This window comes from Myripristis murdjan, chromosome 24, assembly GCF_902150065.1.
Source record: "Myripristis murdjan chromosome 24, fMyrMur1.1, whole genome shotgun sequence".
NCBI classification, from domain to species: domain Eukaryota; kingdom Metazoa; phylum Chordata; class Actinopteri; order Holocentriformes; family Holocentridae; genus Myripristis; species Myripristis murdjan.
In genome coordinates, this window is record NC_044003.1 from 14,501,671 (window position 1) to 14,525,599 (window position 23,929).

The 23,929-nt window shown below is 40.8% G+C and overlaps 1 protein-coding gene across 1 annotated transcript; it reads right to left on the reverse strand.

Annotated features, from left to right (window-relative positions):
* Positions 1-1,105: 1,105 nt before the first annotated feature.
* On the reverse strand, positions 1,106-22,959 carry tmem214 (transmembrane protein 214). The gene is made up of 17 exons (XM_030047091.1): positions 22,691-22,959; positions 16,616-16,809; positions 15,908-16,058; positions 15,399-15,533; positions 14,510-14,592; positions 14,109-14,214; positions 10,286-10,367; positions 9,739-9,840; positions 9,091-9,232; positions 8,666-8,757; positions 8,201-8,249; positions 7,898-8,005; positions 7,502-7,619; positions 5,870-5,966; positions 4,886-5,054; positions 3,334-3,485; positions 1,106-2,631 (listed from the first exon to the last, which is right to left on the reverse strand). Exons 1-17 carry the CDS (start codon positions 22,839-22,841, stop codon positions 2,505-2,507), a joined length of 2,058 nt encoding a protein of 685 aa, XP_029902951.1. The 5' UTR covers positions 22,842-22,959; the 3' UTR covers positions 1,106-2,504.
* Positions 22,960-23,929: the final 970 nt, after the last annotated feature.

Below are 23,929 nucleotides of genomic sequence, written 5' to 3' on the forward strand. Positions count from 1 at the left end.
TGCATTATAACCTTTACAGGTGAACTTAATGTGACCTTCTGTAAACTTTTGAATGCACATGTCCAACTGTTCAATGTTTCAGTACTTTTTGCACAAGTTGCTGTTCTCTAACAAGGAGTTTAACGGAAAAAATTACCATCAGGTGTTTGATGCTCCAGCTCATCGAGGTCGTATCATTAGGGAACGGCTGCTGGAGACTGGGGTACCTCAAATGGAGTGGCCTGCACTTTCTCCAGACCTGAATCCCATAGAAAACCTATGGGATCAGCTGAGTCGCCGTGTAGAGGCTCTGAGCTCTGTACCCAGGGCCGCCCTTCAAGAAGAGTGGGATGCCATGCCTCAGCAGACAATAAGTCGACATGTGAACAGCATGAGACGTCGTTGTCAAGCTGTAATTGATGCTCAAGGGCACATGACAAGTTATTGACACTGACATTTTTTGTTGTGGTATACCCACCACTGTTGTTGGCTTTTGTTTCAAGAAATTGTTTGAGATGAGGAAATCACCAGTGTATGCTTCTACTTAAATGCCCTACTTTCATGATATATCACTGTAGCGTGAACTTTTTACATTTTCCATAAATTTCACCCAAAAGCCAAATATCCCTTACTTTTTGTGAGTAGTGTATATACAATATTTAGATATGGCCGTCTGGTTTCAGTTCAGTTTGTCAAACTGTGCTTTCTAGCACATGAACAAATACAAATTGTACTGGTAAAATAAGAAACAATTGTATCCCAAATTATGCATAACGTGCAAACACAGAAAATGGTATTGTAGAATTGCATTCTCATTTCCCAACTGCCATGAACTGCGTGCAGCTGTGTGTTTCATTACTGCTCTTTAGGTACAATGTATGTTAACGTGCAACAAATTTGTCAGTGTGCTGACTTTCTCTCCACTGTAACACTGTCCCAACATGCTGTAGTAGCCAGAAACTGAGATGCTGAGGTGTCCCAATTTGCCAAGAGACAAGACTCAGAAACACTCTTGGGAATTCAGAAAATTTTGGTCCCACTCCCATCCAGTAAACTTTCCAGAGTTATCATGTTGTAGCTAGGTATGTCCAGCTAAAGAAGAGTGAGAGAGTGAACTGATCCAATGTCAAGAAACGGGGTTGAAGGCTTTATTATAAATCATTTACATTATAAAGTAACAAATTAATCATTGCTGTATACATCCAAACATATCTCTTTTACAAGGAGGGGTGAGGGAATCAGCTGGTCTGAAAGGTTTGTTTTGCTGAGAGGAAGGAACTCTGTCATACTGTGGTGGACAGGACGTCGGCATGAGGTCAATCATCACCCCATTACCAAGACAAGCATGCAGATCAGATCGCACACGTGCGTGCGCGCGCGCACACACACACACACACACACACACACACACACACACACACACACACACACACAGACACACACACACAGACACACACACACAGACACACACACACACAGAACATCAGCTGCCTTCAGGTATAAGCACGAAGGAAGCAGCAGTACTCCTTTGCTGTCTCAGCTGTCCTTTACCAATGGCAGAAGAGAGGAAGAGGAGGGCAAACGGATGGGGAAAGAACAGGAACAGGACAGGGCAGATCAATGTGCCAGAGACAGAGATGTGACTACATGATGTGCAGGAAATAAAGACAGCAGGTATGTTCCTCTACCCTGACAGCTGAGACAACTGGACCGGTTTCTAACTACAACCTGGGTCTCACTCCAGCTCACACTTTGAAGTCTCCATCTTGTGAGGGAGGCAGTCAGACCAGCGCATGTGACCGTGGCTCCCTTGTCCCTCCATATCTCAATATATATTCTTCACTGCCTCATAAAGGCTTCACATTGTGAACTGTCCATTGGAGGGCTCCATAGGCCTGATGAAGGCTTCACACTGCCTGACACACAGACACACACATACATACACACAGACACCCTGACGCTATATCTTATCAGCCTCAGTGAGATTAAACTTTGGGAGATGAAGTCATCCTCAGAGCTGATGAGGTCTACAGTGGCCTGGAAAAGTCTGGAATATCCCATTAGTACATCTGCTCCCCTCTGAAATGATTTCACAGAATAACTCTGCAGATCTATAAATAAAAATGTTTTACAAATGATCTACAAACCTAGGTTTTCTATAAATTACAGAAATTCATAAGCCAGAGTTAAAAAGAATATGTCTGAAATTCAGGCAGTAGAAAACACAGGGGAGGGACGACCTCTGCGTCCAGCAGTGAGAAAAAGGACTGGTAGAAAAGAAAAGTATAAAACAGCATGCAGACTGATAAAATTTAGCCAAAACAAGAGAAGAGACAGAAAGGGTCCTTTGAGTAAAAGTTTGTTTGTCTGACCACAAGAGTGTCCAATCACGGCTGAAGGGCATGAGTCTACACTTTGAAAGGCAGAGTAAGATTGGATCAGTGTGTATAAAAACTGGTGTTTACATGAGCGTATAAGTGTGTGTGTGCATGTGCGTGTAAATAGACAGCTTCTGCACACTGCTATCATGCTCGCGTCAGCAGCTCCTGTGCCCAGGTCTTGATGGCAGAAGTCGTGTGTTGGAGCAGGTGCCACGTTGAGTTGGTGAAGGACAAAGCGTGGCTCTGCAGACACGATACAGACACTTCTCCACTGCGTGAAAAACACAAACAGACAGACAGTGTTAAGCTTTGAATAGAAAAGTACACAAAGTATACAAGACTCCCCATCCAAGACACCTGGCATCAACATGCAGCCTGAATGACTGGACCGTAATTAAATGGAGCAAAAAATGGCAAATTTCGATGTAAAGGGGGTGCAGGCAATCATCAGTTTCTCTACTGAATACATGTTCCAATTACTCAGCGAGGACTTGTGTAATTGTTTAGCAGATGCTTTTTTTGTCCAGGAAAGCCACTACCTACAAAATGATTTTTGATTAGATTGCTTTTTGTAAACTGATTATAGTTACAAGTAATTATTTCCTGAAACACTCCTAGGCACCCCTAAAATGCACCCATGATGCACTGAAGACCTGATCACCCACAACACCTCTGGGAAGCGATTAAACCCAAATTGGACCACATGAACATAAAGTGGAAAGGCAATCTGTCTGCCAGCAACATATAGCAACTATATAAATAGAAATAAATCTAATAAACATGGCAGCAAGCAGCTCAGACAGTGATACTCTTGGATTTTCAGGATATGAGTGTACAATGAACAGATGAGACCAGGTGTTTACTGTCAACAGCAAAGCACATATTATTAGGTGAGAAAGTGTAATCAGGTTTTGACATGGACACTGGAGACACATTTTAATTCCAAGTGAAAAGGTCATCCAAAGGTACTGACTTGCATGAGTCCTGAAGGCTGGTCCACGCTCGCTGTAGCAGGTCGGATGTGTACGCCAGGGCAGGCAAGATATAGTTGTGGTGGAGGAAGAGCAGGAGCTCCTTCAGATACGCCAGTGCCTGGAACACACTGTCCGGAGTGTTGGCACTCACCTGATGGAACACACACACACACACACACACACACACACACACACACACACACACACACACACACACACACACACACACACACAGACAAACACACACAGACAGACAGACACACAGACACACACAGACACACACACACGAAAACAATTCTTATTATGAAATAAAATTACTCATTTTGTTGCCAATTCGCTGCATTGTAATGTGCTCTTCCTCTTTAATAAAATGCCAAAAAGATAGATACATACTGAAGACATCAAATATATGAAGCAAGATATATGGAATTATGTAGCAAAGAAAAAAATTGTTAAATAACTCTAAATATGTTTTATATTTTAGATTCCTCATAGTAGCCACCCTTTGCTTTGTTGACAGCGCTGCAAACCTTTGGCCTTCTCTCAATGAGCTTGATGATGTAGTCACCTAAAATGGTTTTCACTTCACAGGTGTGCCTTGTCAGGGTTCATTTGTGGAATTTCTTGCCTTCTTAATGTGGTTGAGACCATCAGTTGTGTTGTGCAGAAGTCAGGTTGGTACACAGCTGACAGCCCTATTTGACAACTGTTAGAATTCATATTATGGCAAGAACCAATCAGCTAAGTAAAGAGAAACAACATTCCATCATTACTTTAAGAACTGAAAGTCTGTCAGTCCGGAAAATTGCAAAAACTTTGAATGTGTCCCCAAGTGCAGTCGCAAAAACCATCAAGCGCTACGACGAAACTGGCACATATGAGGACCGCCCCAGGAAAGGAAAACCAAGAGTCACCTACAAAATGGTAAGTTCATCCGAGCCACCAGCCAAGTTAACAGAACCTCAGATTAGAGCCCAGATAAATGCCACACAGAGTTCTAGTGGCAGACACATCTCTACATCAACTGTGCAGAGGAGACTGCGCGAATCAGGCCTTTTGGTCAAATAGCTGCTAAGAAACCACTACTAAGGAAAATTGAAGGCACACTGAACCAGCATGGCTACCACAGCATCCTGCAGCGACATGCCATTCCATCCGGTTTGCGTTTAGTTGGACCATCATTGATTTTTCAACAGGACAATGACCCCAAACACACCTCCAGGCTGTGTAAGGGCTATTTGACCAAGAAGGAGAGTGATGGAGTGCTGCGCCAGTTGACCTGGCCTCCACGGTCACCTGACCTAAACCCAATCGAGATGGCTTGGGATGAGATGGACCGCAGAGTGAAGGCAAAAGGGCCAACAAGTGCTCAGTATCTCTGGGAACTCCTTCAAGACTGTTGGGAAACCATTTCAGGTGACTACCTCATGAAGCTCATCGAGAGAATACCAAGAGTGTGCAAAGCAGTAATCAAAGCAAAGTGTGGCTATTTTGAAGAATCTAAAACATAAAACATGTTTCGAGTCATTTCACACTTTCGTGTAATCTTACCCATTCTATGAGCAGTGGTGTGTTTTCCCTGACCCAGAGAATGAACTGGGTGGTGTTTTCAGAGATGACGATGGCAGCTGTCTTTGCTTTTTCCAAACCTTGCTCCATTAGCGGCCCCACAACCCGCACACACTCAGAGTAATAGTAAGGAGTGTTTGTCTCCAACCAGCTACAGAGAAAACAAACATATCCACAGGTTTAATGCATTGTTTTAATTGACCATTTATATATGCAATTCATATATTACAAATGCTGGAAGTGGCAAGACAGGCCAATTTGGTGAGCAGTGGTGAAGGCTCTCATTTTCAAACCAGCCAACAGTCGAAACAAAAAATTTAGACAGAGACCTGACCAACCTCCCATCCTGTGGCTCACGGGCCAGTATAAAAGATTCAAATGTTTTAAGAAGAGGAAGACACCATTGCTAGTTTATACAACTGCTTACTTGCATTTGTCTGCCAAATGCAAGGGATGGAAGGGCGCAAGGGAGTAATTTTGTCTAGAGCGCCAACATAGGTAGAGCCGGCACTGCATACAAATATGTCACTCTGCTCATTTTCAGCACTATTTTGTGTACAAAATACAAAACATGGTGTTTAATTTTCAATAGTTATTTTTTCCCTTTATGATGGACTTGCATCTGCTATGTGTCCACACATGGTAGAAGTGTTCAATATAGTAATTAGTCTTTGTTACTTTAAAAAGTTCTGTTCCAAGTCACTCCTGAGTGCTTTTGCATTACCCACCTAAAGTGTTCTGCCACTTTTTGTTGCCAAGCAAAGTAACATGAGCTCTGTTTTTAATACAAAGAGCCAAGCTAATTTCTATCAAGCATGCTTAAATTGCATATTTCAATTCACAAACGAGTTCATGAGATGTCACAGGATTTTTCATTTCTAGTTTATAAATTAGAGTGAACAAAATATTCAACTTAAATACATACTTGGAACAGATTTAGGTGTAGCTTTTAAGATGAGGTTATACCTGAACCCCTGCTTGGAGTAGAGGGTCACCTTGCCCCAGGCCTGCTGGGATACAGCTGTCATCCCTGAGCTGCGCAGATATTTAGCTGTAGTAGAGTCTGAAACAAAGAAAATATGCACATTAACTCACTTTACAGACACAAACAAAAAATATATATTTTTCAAATGTTGGGTATCTCAATTTGGAAACAAACTTTTCATTTGTAGGATTATAAGATGAAATACACTATATTGCCAAAAGTATTCACTCAGCTATCCAAATCATTGAATTCAAGTGTTCCAATCACTTCCATGGCCACAGGTGTATAAAATCATGCACCTAAGCATGCAGACTACTTCTACAAACATTTGTGAAAGAAATGGTCACTCTCAGGAGCTCAGTGAATTCCAGCGTGGTACCGTGATAGGATGCCACCAGTACAATAAGTCCAGTCGTGAAATTTCCTCGCTACTAAATATTCCACAATCAACTGTTAGTGGTACTATAACAAAGTGGAAGCGATTGGGAACAACAGCAACTCAGCCACAAAGTGGTAGGCCATGTAAAATCACAGAGCGGGATCAGCGGATGCTGAGGCGCATAGTGTGCAGAGGTCGCCAACTTTCTGCAGAGTCAATAGCTACAGACCTCCAAACTTCATGTGATCTTCAGATTAGCTCAAGAACAGTGCGTAGAGAGCTTCATGAAATGGGTTTCCATGGCCGAGCAGCTGCATCCAAGCCTTACATAACCAAGCGCAATGCAAAGTGTCGGATGCAGTGGTGTAAAGCACGCCGCCACTGGACTCTAGAGCAGTGGAGACGTGCTCTCTGGAGTGACGAATCCCACTTCCCCGTCTGGCAATCTGATGGACGAGTCTGGGTTTGGCGGTTGCCAGGAGAACGGTGGCAACTTTGTGCTTCCAACTTTGTGGGAACAACTTTGTGGGAACAGTTTGGAGATGGCCCCTTCCTGTTCCACCATGACTGCACACCAGTGCACAAAGCAAGGTCCATGAAGACATGGATGAGCCAGTTTGGTGTGGAAGAACTTGACTGGCCTGCACAGAGTCCTGACCTCAACCCGATAGAACACCTTTGGGATGAATTAGAGTGGAGACTGCGAGCCAGGCCTTCTTGTCCAACATCAGTGTCTGACCTCACAAATGCACTTCTGGAAGAATGGTCAAAAATTCCCATAAACACACTCCTAAACCTTGTGGAAAGCCTTCCTAGAAAAGTTGAAGCTGTTATAGCTGCAAAGGGTGGGCCGACATCATATTAAATCCTAAGTTTTAAGAATGGGATGTCACTCACGTTCATATGCGTGTGAAGGCAGACGAATACTTTTGGCAATATAGTGTATCAGGGAAAAAAGATTCAAATCCTGTCAGGAGTATAGTATCACCTTGAGGGGAACTGAAACTGGTGTGGTTTGAATGAGGGAAATGCATATGATCAGTTGTAATCTTTAATTTTAGTGGTGCACAGCATACAGACTTTGTCATTTGTCAGAGTAAGTGACCAAAATTTACAACTTTTGTAGTCAGTCCGCTTTCCTCAGTGGTGTAAAAACACAAGGAACCAGCTACTTCAATTTCTCCTCAAATGTGAGCACTAGTCATTGGAATGAGTGAGTGGGACTCAGACACACCTGTGAAGGAGCCGTGGGATCTGATGTCATGAGCGACAAAGCCAACAGCAAACACCAGCAGAGCCATAAGTAGCCTGGACCAGGGGAACCCTTGGCCACGCATCTTCACTTGCAGATTCTGGGGACAGAAAGGGAGAGAGTGAGGGAAACCTGATGAGGATACACATATCGGTCTACCTATACGTCTAGAATGATGTTTATTTAATCTGAGTCCAATAAGCCCTGGTTTGGTAGACTAAAAATCTGATGTAAAAAAGGCATACTCCCGTTTTAACTCAATTTTGGTCTACAAATTTGATGCCTTTCCAAGTTTCAAACATTTCATACCTCAGCATGAAAACATACACAGAATTAAAATAGTGAGTAAATCCGGTTTTTGCAGGGAAAGTGTCTTACTTGGCACAGAACATGGCACTCCTGGAGGTCTTTTGAGTCAATGCTGTCTCTCATCTCCTCGTTTGTCACCCTGAATGACTGGACGGTTTCTTGAAGGTTCTTACGCAACTACACAGCACAGACAAAACAAAGGCAATCAAACACACAGAGCTCTGAGTAATGCTATGTCAGAGCATCTTTTTATCAACCACAAGGAGGAAGTGTTCATATTGTAACACTATTCTCACAGAAAAGAAAAGAAAAGCACTGACAAACATTTGTGCTGATAGGGAAATAAGAGTCATTTGTAGTAAGGTACCATACCTTTGGTGGCAAGACATTCCAGGACTTCAATAAATGGTTCAACAGAAGGCTGGAGAGGGAGAGAGGATATAAAGTCAGACAAAAGGAAATTAAGCAACACACTGTTTTGTCAGTCTTTTGTTTGGAATGTGAAATAACATGCCGACTGTGGGGATAAAGTGCGGCTTGTGCACATCAAACTAAGATATTTTCAGCTTCATAGCATAAACAGCTAAACTATGGCTCTGTGTATACTCAACTGTAGAGGGCTATAGTACTCAATAGTAACGGCTGAAACTGAAACATCACAAGCTTGCTGACAGACATTTTGTGTGTTTCTACAGAATTAAAGAATTGGACTGTACAGCTGCCTGTTTTTTTCCCTCTTCCCCCCGAAGTTTAACAAGAAGTAACAGTTTAAACCACAACAGGTTACACTGAAAATAGTAGGAAAGCTTTAAAAACACTCATAGGTGTGTAACCCACCTGGACTGCGGTAAGTGTTTGGTGTACAGCTGCCTCCACACTCCAAGACTCTGAACATCCACACGCAAACACTCCGTCATACTGCTTAGCAACTGCAAGAAGCATGACAGACGAGTGAGTTTTCATTAGTGTTATTGTGCAGATTTATTAAAGGAAAAACAACACTCAGATACTCATACATACCAAGATGTCTTTATTTCCACAGTGTGTTAGGGTGGATTTTAGTTTCAACATTTGCCATTAGCCAGCATGCTATCACAATTATTATGACACTGACCTTGGTAATGAAAAATATAGTGGCTATAAATGATAATATGATGAATAAGAAACAAACCTCAATTCTATTACACCACATATTTCACTCATACTAGGGCAGTGATTGTAATAATATGGAAAGGGATTTAGTTAGAACGTGTGTGCCTCACCTCTCTCTTCATGTCATCTGGGCAGTGTGGTGTGGCTCTGGACAGGAAGGATGGCAAGTATGTGTGCAACGTGCTCTCAGGCTTGGCCCCAAATGCAAGCACTTTCAGTCGGGGGTACAGACGCCTCAGCTGTTCTTGTAGACTACAGGAAAATGACAATCGGTATAGGATAATATTACATTTCCCATTGGACTAAACAGAAATTCCCATCTATCCCACTGGGTGCAATAGAAGATGGCTACCAAGCATCACTTGTCTCAACTACCAAACCAGAATATCGCAGTTAAAAAATGTCAAGCTTCTTGAGGTAACCCTACAAACCAGGAGGACCAACAGTATCTGTCACTTACCTCTATATTTTAAATTGACAAGACCTTTAAAAGTTGAAGTGATGAATGATACAATTCAGTTTCTATGTGGAATATATGGAATGATGGAACATATTAAACTAATGTGACAATTTCAAAAAAAAAAAAAAAAAAAAAAAAAATCAATCTTCATTTTATATATCCTCAAGTAAAAAAACGTGGATGATGTTTCTTGGCTTGCATCATGTCCTTTGCAACGTCACTATTGCAGACATGCATGTTGTGATGACAAGGTTGAAAATACATTATTCAGTCCCAATGTGAACTTGTTTGTATTCACCTTGGTGACAGGGCATTCTTGGGCATGAAGGCAAAATCCAGCAGAGGAAAGAAGTCTTTAGGTCCCATGATGCCAAATCCCTTTGTCAGGTTAGCATGAAGCCTGCAGAGAAAGTGAGGACAGAGAAAATACAGGGAGAACATCAATGACACTACAAAATAAATTTGAAATTTGAAATTAATAAGACATTTCACTTTGATCGAACATCAATGACAATTTCCACTAAGCAATATTAGAAAAAGAAAACCTCTGATATTAACAGCCTCAGGAATCCATCCATCCAAATTCACTTTGGAAAAACAAGACCAAGATAATAACTGCAGTTACAAAATTAATAAAAATATTTAGGAATAAAAAAGTAAATTTTTGGTGCATCTGGTGCATCCATCTTTCACAAACACAGATTGAAAGCCATGAACATAAATTAATTTTAAAACTATATAGGTTACAGAAAGCCATGCATTTCTCCAGATGGGTGAGATGAGGTGTCCAAAATATGTTAAACATGTATGTGTAAGGGTCAGGCACATTCTAAACACAGACTTACAGGAGGAGTCTCTCCAGATAAGATATGGCATATGAAGACAGGGATTTCACTCCCAGCACAGGCAGCATGATGCCCAGCCACACTGGAATACAAACAAAGCACTTAAGTCACTTCATACATACTCTCAGTTATGGCACTAGATGTGTTAACAGTTGGCCTTTTCTTCTTTTTGCTATAAACAAGCCCTGAGCAGATGCAGCCAGCAAACCATAGCATGCTTAATTATTTAAGTTACACAGTGAATTACAACACAAAGTCAGCAGACACGATGAAAACTAGAGCTTAAAGAAGGAGGAATCGGAGCCAAGGTCAAAATGTGAATGCCTAACAAGCATTTCTTTTTTTGGGTACTGTTAAAGCAAAAAAACATCTCCTTGGCAGGAGCACATAAACTGTTATACACCAATCTGTGATGTTCAATGGATTCCAGGAGTTTTTATGTGGTGAAGTGCTGTAATGTACAAAATTTTATGTACCCTTTATCAAAATTGCCTTGCCTAACCCAGTTAGTGATTTCCTACATTTCCAATAGTGACATTCAACAAGCCCAGAGAACAGACATGAACTTTATTCACTGTATTCAGCTGTGGGTTACACTTATAGATGGAGAGAGTAATAGCAATTACATGACAAGGTTTTCCAGTAGAGAAGAGTATTGCCCCTTACTCAAGCCATGTATTGTGGTTGTTTTGCATTCTGGTCTCCTGAAGGTATTGTCAATGGAGAACAATCTGCCTTTTCTATGGTGAATATCTCCTTGACTGATTGACTGTGCAGAATGATGAGTCTACATAGAAGCTATCTCTCCCTCTCGGTTGTGAGGGACTGACACCAAAACATGAAATTCAAAAACTCATCCTTTTTAACTCCATTCTGGCCTTTGGTCCAAACAAGCTGGAATTTTCCACCTGCAAAAATGGGGCTTTTCAAAAATGCTCATGTCAAGATGTGTGAATGTAAAAATTCTGGTCTGGTGTTGTAGTGTGGAGGGTGAAAACTGAGATTTTTGAAAACGCTGTTGTAGGATTGTTGTGTGATCTAGGTTGTAGTCTAGTATCAAACGTGCAGGCCCTGTGTGTAGGTGTGAGCCACAGAACATGAATGGAGTAGAGCAGTCATTAAAGTGTTTGCCATGGTCATTTGGCTGCTGAAGAATGAAATAGCGATTGTGGTTGACTGCTCTGGTGACAATGCATGTCAGCAGGGCCATAAAGTGTGTCACACTAGCTTGAGAATTGATATGTAGTGCTTTGGCTGCTTGCTAAAAGCAGTAATCAACATTAATACAGGGTTTCCGCTACATGTAATTGATCGTGGCGCACCGCCACGGCTAAATAAAAGCCGCCACAGCTTGGGAATGATGATTTTTTTTTTTTTTTTTCGGGTGTTAACACAATTTAAAGTATATTGTATGAATGACCTGTGAAAACGACCCTACATACACACATAGCATATATTTGCGCACATATACTTACTATGATCAGAGTTTTAAATGATAAATTAAATATCACGACATGTTACACTACGCCGCAATTAATTTTATTTTGAAAACGCACCGGAGTTATCACCCACCTGCTTTGTGCTACTGCTGTGCGCTCAAGAGTGGAGGCGGTAAAAAGCAGAGGGAGAGAAAAGGGCGAGAGCAAGGTACCTAAACATGATTAAGTTTAATCCATTTTTTGTTCAAGCCTGTGAAAACGACCCTAATGTTATTAATGTTAACATTGCATTGCGACCGACAGTAGGGCTGGGCGATATGGACCAAAAGTCATATCCCGATATATTTTGGCTGAATATAGATATACGATATATATCCCGATTTTTTTTCCTTAAAGTGAGAGAAAATGTTCAGTCATAGTCAAAGCCAAATATGGCATGACGGGGCTGGAGCTTTTTCGGGTTGTGGATGGCTTGTGGCTGGGGCTTCTGCAGTGTTCCTGGTAGTAGCTGCTACAGGAACGTCCTCTGGCTCGGCCCTCTCACCTACCATGTCTCCACTGAGAGGGCCGAGTAGGAGGAAGGTTCCTGTAAAGTTACCGGGCGGCTGAGCGACCATGACCGGGGCATCAAAATGCGTGTTGTTAAAAAAGCGTGTTGTTAGCGTTAGCTAACGTTCCCTAAAACTAACGTTAGCGCCCCTAAAAATGCCGGCTAAAAAGTGTGTTGTTACTGTTAGCTAACGTTCCCTAAAACTAACGTTAGCGCCCCTAAAAATGCCGGCTAAAAAGTGTGTTGTTACTGTTAGCTAACGTTAGCTAGCACGTTAGCGTTAGCTTGGTAGTGTTGGCCGTGTTGCTAGGGACGCCTAGCGCCCGGCTGTTTGCTTTCTGTTGACAGCACATCGCACCGAGAGTAAATCCAGTCAGCACCAAGTAAACCCCAAGCCCCACCCAGGAGTTTTCGGGCCGCTCTGAGTCCCTACCTCGAGGCAGGGCCGTTTTTTAGCCATTTGGTTAATAGTAAACTGTAAGTCAGAGATGGTTTGGTTTTTCTCAATTTACCAAGTTCCACTCACTTTAAATTGTATTTATGTGTAGGTGAAGACAGACCTGAGGAACAGGCTGCAGGGGGACCATCTGGCAGCATGCATGCTGCTCAGCATCAATGGGCCACCTCTGGCTGAGTTGAACTACAATAGAGCCTTAGAGCTCTTTTTCAAAAAAAAAAAGAAAGAAAGATGAAGTGCTCTCAGCCAGGCTGCACACTGCCAATAATACAGTCTTGCAATATGTAGCAATGTAAATAAAGTGTGTTTTGGTCCGAACTAAACTCTGTGTTTCTGTTACATTCTAACACATTTGGTCCGGTTGGCTTGGTAGTTGCTGGAATACGTTCACCTAAGCAAACTCATCACATTGCCGTAACTCAGTTTATACAAAGTTATCCCAGTACAATGGCCACAGCTATTTGCAATGGCAACAATACATATAAAAATGGTCCTCAATCCAATCATCATGTTATGCTAATCTGAATGAGAGAGTCTGTTCTACTCCATTCAAGTTCTGTGGTGTGCAAAGGTTTGATGCAGGATTTTGAGCATTTTGGTGCTGACTAGCTTTTGGAAATTGGTTTGAAAAACACAATGAAAACATTAGCTTGTTCTTGCACTGATGCAACACTAAATACTAAAAGCATTTTCAGTTTTACCCAGCTTAGCATGGGCATGTCTCATACAAGAAAGACCCCATCTCCTGATGAATACCTCGTAACAATATTAAAGAGTGTTCGAGCAAGGTTTTCCCTACGAAAGAAACTTTTAGACAACCCACTGTGCGCTGATGTTCCAATCTCAAGATTTTATTCAGAATATTTTGTAATTACGTCTTGGCAAACTGCCCCAGAATGAGTTCAACTGTGTCTTTTCCTTTTCTTAAGGCTACTGAATGAAATTAAATAGTGTTATTTTGCACATGAAGGTTCTTATATAATCTTCTAAGAATATTCAACTTCTCATGCCCACGTAACACCCACCTCACAGCTAACTTTATCACATAAGCCTCCCCACATGTCAGGGAAAGCTCTGCTGACAGCACTTTTGGGGCATGAGCATGTGACTGTATTGCAGATGGTCCTCAGTGAATGTGTCACTGTTGTAGTGTGCACTCTTGCTTTATTAACCCTGACCCAGGCCACCTGCCAGCACACTGTCACCATGTTGGGAAAGTGGGAGACAGAGGATAAATACAGACTAGCAAAAGCAAACAGCTGCTAACAATGAAACAGGTAAAGGATAATAAGGCATCATATATGTATAAGTGAGTGAGTAAATCTATATATATTATATATATATTCCACTGTGTGCATTTGCTTGACTGTGTGTTACCTCTTAGTCCCTGGCTGAGGTCATAAAATCCTGCCTGGCCCAGAGCCCACATGATGGTCAGACACTTCACTGGACGATTCTGAACCGAACGCAATAACTCCAGATACTAGACAGAAGGGCAGACAGGGAGACAGGATGAGAGGGTATTACAACATCTGAGTGAAATTACTGCTGATGAAAAACGCCCTGTACCTTGAAAAATGCAACTGGATAATGGCCAGCATACACTTCACTTTTTTGGCTGCGCAATGTACTGCCTGACAATGCAATCAAATACAATCATGCAATGCAATTTGTTGCTTAAGATTAAGAAAGTCCGACCAGAGACAGGTCAGTAGGTAAGGGCAGTGGAACAGTAACCCATCTGTTGTACACACACACACACACAGACAGACACACACCTCAGCCAGGTTCTGGGTGGCTATTCTGGGTTTATCCTGCAGGATGGCCTGAATGCAAACTCTGTAGCCATGGAGTGGCTCTCCTGGAAACAGAAGGGAAAAGAGTATGAACCTTTCTGTCATGACATGCAACTCAATTCTTATGTTTAAATTGCTGCTCATCCAGCAAAGTCATATTTTGTGTAAAAGTAATTTTTAAAGTTTCTTTTCTCCCATTAGTGGCTGTGCACACAGGACGTACTTGCATTACAAAAAAAAAAAAAAAGTTCTAGTGGGGACCCAATGTCATTTAAAATCAAACTGTGCCCGGTCTTTAGATAGTACACTGGATGGGGTATGGTGACAGCCAAGGTCTGAAATCAATACCTGCTAAACACCAAACTCTGGTCAAATTTGTATTTGGCAGTTTACTTTTACTGATCTGACACAATGGCCAGTGATTTTCTAATATGATGACATCTGAATGCCTCTATTTTATAGTTTTGCTCTCAGACTTTGTTCTAGGTGCCCACTGTATTCTCTGCATGTGAGCCAAATCACAGAAAAACAATGACTCTGTGTCAAACAGGTTCCTGATTAGCTGCCTGTTGTGATGCTGTGCACATGGCAATACCCTCTAAACATCTGCGTCTCCTCTGTTTGGACGTTAACTTGCCTGTTTTTTTTTTAATTAAAACTGTAAATCTGTGCACTTCTTTACTGAATATTTCAAGTAGTACCTGATTTTGTACAGGAAATAACACTGACAATGGGTGAGTTGACATTTCTATGAAACTGTATATTTCTGGTGACACCAAAAACGAGAGATGGGGTAATGTAACAAACATTTTACCCCTTATCATTGCATACACAGCACATCTGATGTCTTTCTTCATCTACTAACATTTACCTGACTGTCTGTCCAGCTCCCTGAGCATGGTGTAAATACAGTGGTCAAAGAAGTCTGGCAGAGTGTCGCTGCATCGCCCGATAAGGCCTTTGATCACGCCCCTCAGCTCTTTTCCTGTAAGGCAGTATGGGTAGTCTGGGAGCAAGAGACAGGGAAGGCAGAGGATATGAAATAGGCTGATTTTTGATATGTTATAAAGTCAGTTGGTGCTGTGTGTTACTATACATGTATGACAAACTGTCTACATATGGGTAAATGGAGGTAATTACAATATTACATTTGGCAGACACTTTTACCCAAAGAGACATATATGATATTTTTATATACCACAAAAAAGATCTACTCAACAAGCACAGATCTATTCACAATATAACAAAGGGAATACGTTCTATCTATTTTTTGGCCTCAAAACACTATACTGAAGAAATACATTTTCTTCAGTATACAATTACGTCTTTTGTTCTATAGCTATATTTGACTTATTATTTTTAAGAACATTTTAGACGGACCATGGGCATAGCTGCTGAGTGTGGGCTCAGTCTCTGGGGCAGTCAGCTTGTGGTTGAGGTATCCTGCCAGGTCTTTGACCCACACTGATGGGTTTTCTGGGAACAGAGTCTGACTGCGAGCCAACTGCTGCTTCAGTTCCCCAACATCCAACTAAAAGAGAACCAGACAGGGAAAACATCAAGAAAGTATTCAATAACAAAATGCCCATTATGCAAAGATGGGACTGTGATTCAGCATGTGACACTATGTCCTCAAGTTGTCCATGAAACACTGTTGCTGTGCTTTTGAGTGTGAAAAGGTTTCCCACAGTTTTCTAACATATAGTCTTGATCCAGATTTTTTCTGTACAATGAAAAAGATTATTCAAGTTCTTAAAGTAGTGTTTTGGATGTTAAGAAAAGAATCACAATTTTTATTGTAATTTAAAATAGAAAGCTGGTAAAAAACAAACAAACAAACAAAAAAACAGACAGACAGTTCCATACACATTTGCCTGCTCAACAAATTAAATTACAGGAATTCTAATCCCTCTTAAATAAAGCCCTTCAAACTTGCACTCACATTACATGTACTAATTATTTCTATTGCCAATATCTTAATAATACTAGAATGTCCCCATTCAGGGAGTCAAAGATGACTCGCAGTATCTGATTAAGTATACAGACTAAAGAATCCAGAGCTTTCTCTTTAAAATATGCATTACTCACAGCTTTGAAGGCCTCCTCAAGGTTCTTGTGAGACGTGGGGGTGTGCGCGGTGCTGGAGTTTGATTTCTTGGATGGTTTGCTGGACGAGGGCTTCTTGTTTTGAGGCTCAGCCGGTGGCGGGACCTGCTCCTTATTCTGTTTCTTCCCTGCCTTCTCAAAGCCCTCGAACAGAGTCTCAGACATCTTTAGGGGAGCTAAAGAAAACAGGGCAGTGGTTAGAAAGCCTCTTCGCAGATGTATGAGCTTATGGTTTGGTAATGCCGTGTCTTTCCAAACTTCGTCCTTCTGCCTCTGAGTGATACATTCTCCTTGTGTCCTGAAAATAAAGTTAATCCTTCAAACCATGACATTCCCTTCTCCTCTTACTCCCCTCCCTTTACACATTTTTCTTGTCCTTTCCACCCTCCCTCTATGGTTGCGTAACAGCTTGTCATTACCCAAGATAATATTCATGCAATACTTATTACAATTCCCAAAGGAATACAGCTAAGCACCAACATTATTCTAAGCATTCCCCTGTGTATTACTGAGGAAAGGAATTTGTCAAGACCACCCTTGTAAAGAAACTATATCTAGTTCAGCCAAGTGTGTACATATTTTGGGCTAACCAATGCCAGTAGAGATTTTTGTAATGAAACTGCCAGCAGTCAATAATTTGTACTTATATTCAGTGTCTTTAATCTGCTCCATTTTCATTACAAAAAACTACAATCAGTATTTCCCTGGAATTTTATTCCTGACAGGGAGAAAAATCCTCTACAACTGCACTTAGACCTTCAAAAGGATGCTAATATTCTTGACTCATTCCCATCCCTAATTGCTTGCTTTAATAAAGATTTAGCAAATCACAGCTGAACAAATGAATACGAATTCATAAAATGTGTAAAGAATGTGTCATTTTACAGACTAGAGCCTCCACTCCATCATGCCAACAGTGGAATGACCTCACTGGCCAATACATTAACCAGAAAAAGCTGATGTAATTCTGATCTAGTAGAAAGGCAATACTGCAGTCTGACCCCAGTTCATATAGGCAATTAGCTGTGGCTCCAAGATGACAGAAAAACACACACCAGCCTCACTCACCCGCCCACAAATTTGTTTCATTAATTTCATATTTTTCTCTGTAAATTCCTCATTAAATTATTTGCTAGTGACCTTAAAAAATCGATTCTTCAAATTGAGCTTTTGTTTTTATACTGTACTTGATATGTTACAGTAAAGTTTGCCCATCTGTTCCTTCCCAAACTGAGGACAGGAGCATTTTGTTTGTTTGTTTTTTGTATATTACATTTTGTATATTACATTTACATATCATATTTTGTATATTACATTTTTTCATAGTTGTCAATAAAGGTTCATTTTTTGTATTTCATCTTGTTTTTATACAGGAAAAATGGTTGTTGACGAATACTTTTAGCCATATATGCAGTCAACAAAATTAACACTGTGATAAATCTGTATCTCTTCTGTGTGTGAGCATAGGTGCATGCATTGTTGAAAATAAGAGATACCCTCAATGTATTTCTGAGAATATATAAAGGTAAAGAAAGAAAGTATACATGTGAGCGACTTCACAGCAAAGGGCTGTGGCACAAAGAGACTTGACTTGTCACAACGTCCTTACTCCTCCCTGATTCAGGAAGAGAACCAGAGGATTTTTTTACCACCTGCCCCCTAATTTCCGTTGACTGCAAACTATATGCCCTCCCTGTGAACCACATTTCAAGTTATACTTCACCTTCCAAGACCAATAATTGGTTTCAGTGTGGAAAAAAAGGTCTTGTTTTCTTCATTGTGCACGGCTGAGCTAAAGTGGCAGCTAATCAGGGCTTAGCCAGGCCAGGTGTATAATCTTAAAACAATTTAGCAGTACAGAGCAGTGAGGGAAGCATGGCAAAGTTTAGAGTGGCGTAATCAGAGGAAATCAGACAATGAGGGAGGATAGGGTTAGGGTTAGCTCTAACCATCTGCTCTATAGAAGCCTAAATGATGCCAGACATGGTATAAAGAGGTCTGAGTTCAAATGAAGCAGACCTATCATTTAATGTGATCAAAGATCTTGTTCGCCGCATGTCTAGCTTTTCCTTACATGGTGTGGAAAAAAGGGGACTTGAGGTCTGTCAGCACGGATTGTTGGTGGTGCCATGGGGTGTAACCTGAGGTGTTCACCCAACATGGCCCTCCAGCAGGGTGGACTGGAATGGATTCTCACACCAGCAGAAGAATAGCTGACAGGATATTTCACATATAGACACAGAGTGAGCATACAATCCTCACTGGCTAGTCTTCTCAGAGGTTTTCAAAATCTTTCACATTCTGAACCCCCTAGTTGTCTCAATTAAGCTACGGACCCCCACTTGAAGTGATTTTGCCCTCAGGACCCTGATATGAAAAGATATTTTGGTCGTAATTCCGATTAAATCATCCAGGTTTACATATCTTCTGCATAATGTTAAAATAGTTTGGTGTCCTAGCAATGTCTAGTGAATTAACCCTATGAGACTTGAGCAAATTCACTTGCTTTATTTAATAAACATGGGGAAAAATGCAATCACAAATCAAAAAAAATCTGAAACATTAACAAAAAAATAGCACAAAATAAACAAAAGAAAATTACCACATAATTAGCACAAAAAAAACCACACCTGATAATCAACGGTTTTAATTACAAGAAAACTAAATTAAATTGATAAGTTAAAAAACATCTGCTCAGCAATCCCTCATTTTGCTGAGGACACCCTTGAGGTCCCTCAAGGACCCCACTTTGAAAAGCCTTGTCCTATGTAACCTCAGGATTCACAACTTTTGTTCTATGCAATGACCCCATGCAAGAGGTTAGGTGATTCCCATGGATTTAAAACTTTGATTAGGCTGACTGTGTATTAAACTTCATACTAGTATTCACTCACTGACAGACAGAAAAAAGGTCTTTGGAAACATACCAACCTACTTCCAATTTAACATATCATATTCACAAAAAGTGGCAGCCCTTAGCATTGGTGGAGATATTGTGACATATGAGATGATAGTTTATGTAAATTTCACAGGATATCAAAGGTAATCAATATGTATTACATAACAGTAATATGTAATATCTAAGATCTCAGTGTTCTGGACAATGCTATCGTCTATCGGCAATTTCTGGAGGGGCAAGTCATCTCATACAGGGAGTAGCCTCCTGATAAAACCTTTTAGATAGCATGGTATTACATCCATTTTTAATTTAGTCAGAATTTTCTACATGACCCAGTTTCATAAAGTATGTGCTCCTCTTATGTTAACACAGCCCACAGGTTTAGAAGAGCCTGCTCTAGGGAGATACAAAAGCTTCAAGATGAACATAGACTGGGGGCAGGATTTAAAAGTGGCAAAGCCACAAAGTCAACAGCAGCTGTCTCATGATTCAAAAGCTGAGAGCCTTTAAGGAATATACCAACTTCTGGCAATAAGCTCTTTGATAAAGTCAACACTGTGTGACAAGACTAGTCATTGTTTCATCTATGTTCAGTATTGATTAAATTACACTAATGCTGTTGGACACAGTGCATGTTTAGGAGGACAGTAAGACCTCGGGTTACATCATTATATCCAAAGCAACATAAAGCACTAAATACGTCATATAATGCTGCCTTGATCAGCGAGCTTATTTAGTGAAAAGTGAAACCACACCTTCAACCTCTTTACATGTCATTCACCACGTCTCCTTTTAACACAGACACCATCAGCGTGCTCCCCATTCTAAAAAAAAAAAAAAAAAAAAAAAAAAACAGACAGACTTTGGACTGGCAGAATCACTGATAAACTTGGTAAACAAGTAGCTGCCCAAAAAAAGGGACTGATATATTCAATTACCCTTGTCTTGTTAGGCACAATTTATTACAAACTATACCTCTTTAAAGAGTGTGTGTAGCTGGGCATATGTTTGAATATAGACAGGTATGCAAACTATATCCTTCACATCTGATTACTGCATTGTTACTCAAAATCCATCAATGTGTTAACAAAATACCCATTCCTACAGCACATTCTGCCCTGATACAGAGAATATCTAACTCAGTTGAATATATGATAATTTAACGCTTATGTGCTTATCAGCAACAGTACATACCTTGCATAACATGACTTTTATCATTAGGGTGTTCTGGTGAAATTATTTAGATCATCCTCTAGCAGTACTTAACTCAATAAAATCTCCATTTTTAGACTCGGTCCACACTGCTCTCTATCACCCACCACAATATATTTTGGTGAAAAAGACTGTGGGAATAACAGGTGGGCTGATTCTAAACCATGACAGTTTGTTGAGGAAGTGCTGCTGTTTGGTCTAACGGATATTGGCAATCCATAAAAACACCTTAGGTTATGTTCCACCAAGTATGGACCTTGAGCTGACATACAACAGAGCATTAAACCACCAGAGTTTTGAATGGAATTTGTGATGTGGTCTTCATCCAAAATGGGACTGGCACACACCTTCCCAAAAAACCTATAGTCCTTGGAAAGATAAAGAAAAGGGTGACTGTCACTGCTTGGGACCCAAGAGTAGATTCCTCTCCCCGCTGATCAACTTTCAAAGTCCTATAATGTCATAACAGCATTGTTGCTCACAGAAGTATTGAATAATTGTCTTTGTCTTCTCTAGCAATGTATTGTTTACATACAGTTAGGTCCACAAGTATTTGGACTCTGACACAATATTTAGAATTTTGCCCTTGTACACCATCGAACACAGCTGAAATTTTAATCATGAACAAAAGAAAGTCATGTCTGGAATAGTTTAAGTTTGGTCAAAAAACTATGCATATGTTTATCCATCTTTGGTCCATCTACAGAATAGCCTATCCCTGTGTCCCAAAAGCACACCACATAATAATACCAAACAGCACATAGAGTACATTTACCATAGTGTTTGACAATTAATATGATAGAAATTCAACATACTCTGCCGTTTTTCCACTAACTGGAAATGATACTATCAGAGTGTGAACCAACTACATACTCAAGATATGGTGAGAAAAAGTGGGTAGTATGTATTTAGGACAGAGCTTAGGTATCTGAGAACCAAATAAGGTGGTTATGACATTCTGAAAAGTGATGAGAGTCATTCACCATTCTTGTGCCTCTCCAAGTTCTGGGAGTTTCATTGCGGTTCTGTAGGAACAGTAAATTAATCTCCCCAATGAAAACACTGATACGATAGGAACAGGGGAACTAGAACCAACATGACATTATTTAACTTACATTGTATCAAATAAGTTTCACTTTTGTTTCTGATCATCAAGACGTGGAACGAGTCTGCTTGAAAAGACAGGCTTTGACCCTCAAGAGTCATAAACAAACACTTCTGCTGAAACCCGAAAAAGTGATCACTGGGCACATGTGACAGCTGTCACCTTGGGCTCAACAGAAGAGGCTAATGCCACAAATCCAGCACTATTCAAATGGGAAACCTAATCTAGCACTATTCAATTGCAGTGTGACAATTGTGAGAAAAAAAAAAAAAAAAACAGAGAGATGCAATCACCAACTGCTAGCATGCCTTCAGAGATGCAGTCGCTGTGATGACGTTTCAAATGTTCACATTGTCTGAACGGCTAGCTTGCTAACTACCTAGCTATTAGCAAGCTAACTGCAAATGCTATCTGACTAGCAATCGCTACTTACTGTACAAGAGGACTTGTGACCCCCCAAAATGTTTCGTCGGCCAGTTCGATTTTAATTACTTTTGAGCCGCGGAGACGCTGACACTACATTCCCTGGTAACCCATAGACACTGGGGAAATGGCGAAGGGGCTAACGGTAATGTGGGGAACCAAACAGTGCGCTAAGCTAGGCTAGCTTAGCTTGTCAAACCTGCTGACACTAAATGAGCCATCCGTCTTTGCCGTGGTAATATTACAATATCAGTCGTTAAAACCGTGTTAAGCTATCCTGTTTATGTGGTGTGTCAAACATGAAATGTCACGCAGCTAAGGTTAACTGCAACCCAGATTAATTGTTCAACTTTTGAAATAAGGTTAAGTGGGTGACGAAATAACCGTCAGTTGAGCAGAGTGGGCCGTGTTCACTTACGTCGCGACGGCAGGTTCGATTCAGTCAGGGCTTTCCGTCCCCCGCCGCCGGACTTCTTGTCAGCGGACGTTTTCGCTCCTCCTGAGCTGTTATTTTTCTTTCCTTTCTTCACTACTTCCCACTTGCCGACTGAACCGTTATTTGAAGCCATGTTTGTTGGCCGGAGGGGTGCTGGTTAATGACACCGTGACTTCCTGCACTCTGCCGAATGAGAACGACGACGGCTTGCTGCTCAAACGTTGCGCTGATGATTTAAATCGTGCCCGTGCCACGTCTCCTTGTCGGCATTACGTCACTCCTAACGTGTCTAACCCTGTCTAACGTGGTCTGGCACTGTCACCTTCCTGCACTGTAAATAACACAAGTTAATACAACACCATCTTCCTCTGGACTCCAAAATACCGACTTTTAATGTAATTTTCATTAATGAATCGTGCCCATTTTTGGCAGTGATATATATTATATAGCCTATTCAAATAAAATAAAATCTGACACTCGGCCTGCTGAAAATGCTACATATATTTAACTGTCAAATCATATTTTATGTGTTAAATAATTCCCACACACTGGCCAACTTCCAGAATAAAGCATTTATTGCGACGTTTCGGTCATAGACCTTTTTCAAGCAAATGTCATTTTTTCTTCAATTACTTTGGACTTAATTGTCCCTTTCCGACGCACCTGCCCGAGAAATAGATGTGCGAAGTTTTTTGCTGTCCCATTTGTTAAATAATATAATCTGTCATCCACTTTATTGTATTGTGTCTGACAGCCCGTTTCCGCCACATGAAAAAATAAAATAGACTACACTGAGGTTTCTTTTTCTCACAGTTGAAAATGTTACAATTCTGCATTTTTTCCACAATTACAACTTAATATCTCACAATTCTGCTTTTATCGCAAACTTAATTACACTTAACAAGTGGGAGATATAATCTCAGTTGTGATTTTCTCCCCTTCACAGTTTTGTTTTATTGTTTTTCCTCACAAGTATTAAATGTTAAGTCGCATTCGTGAGAACAAAATCTCACAGTGTAGCCATTTTTTATTTTTTCATGTGCCGGGCCCAGGCCCTAATAAACCCAAACCCAGAAGAGCACTGTATTCATTTCTGGGATATGCAAGGTTAAGGTCTGGACTTTGACTTGAGGTTAGATCAAAAGGGCCCTGGGCTTTAATTTTCATGTTAACCCAGGTCTGGGTTCCTGTGATTAGAATGAATCTCTGAATGGAGGCTTG

What these genes read in the sequence shown, in the direction of transcription:
- tmem214 (XM_030047091.1), bottom strand. Translation starts at nt 22,841, where the DNA reads ATGGCTTCAAATAACGGTTCAGTCGGCAAGTGGGAAGTAGTGAAGAAA. An exon ending in ATCGAACCTGCCGTCGCGAC is followed by an intron (nt 16,810 to 22,690) that starts GTAAGTGAACAC and finishes TGTTTTCTTTAG; the next exon opens with CTCCCCTAAAGATGTCTGAG. An exon ending in AAGAATGCCCTGTCACCAAG is followed by an intron (nt 9,233 to 9,738) that starts GTGAATACAAAC and finishes ATTTTCCTGTAG; the next exon opens with TCTACAAGAACAGCTGAGGC.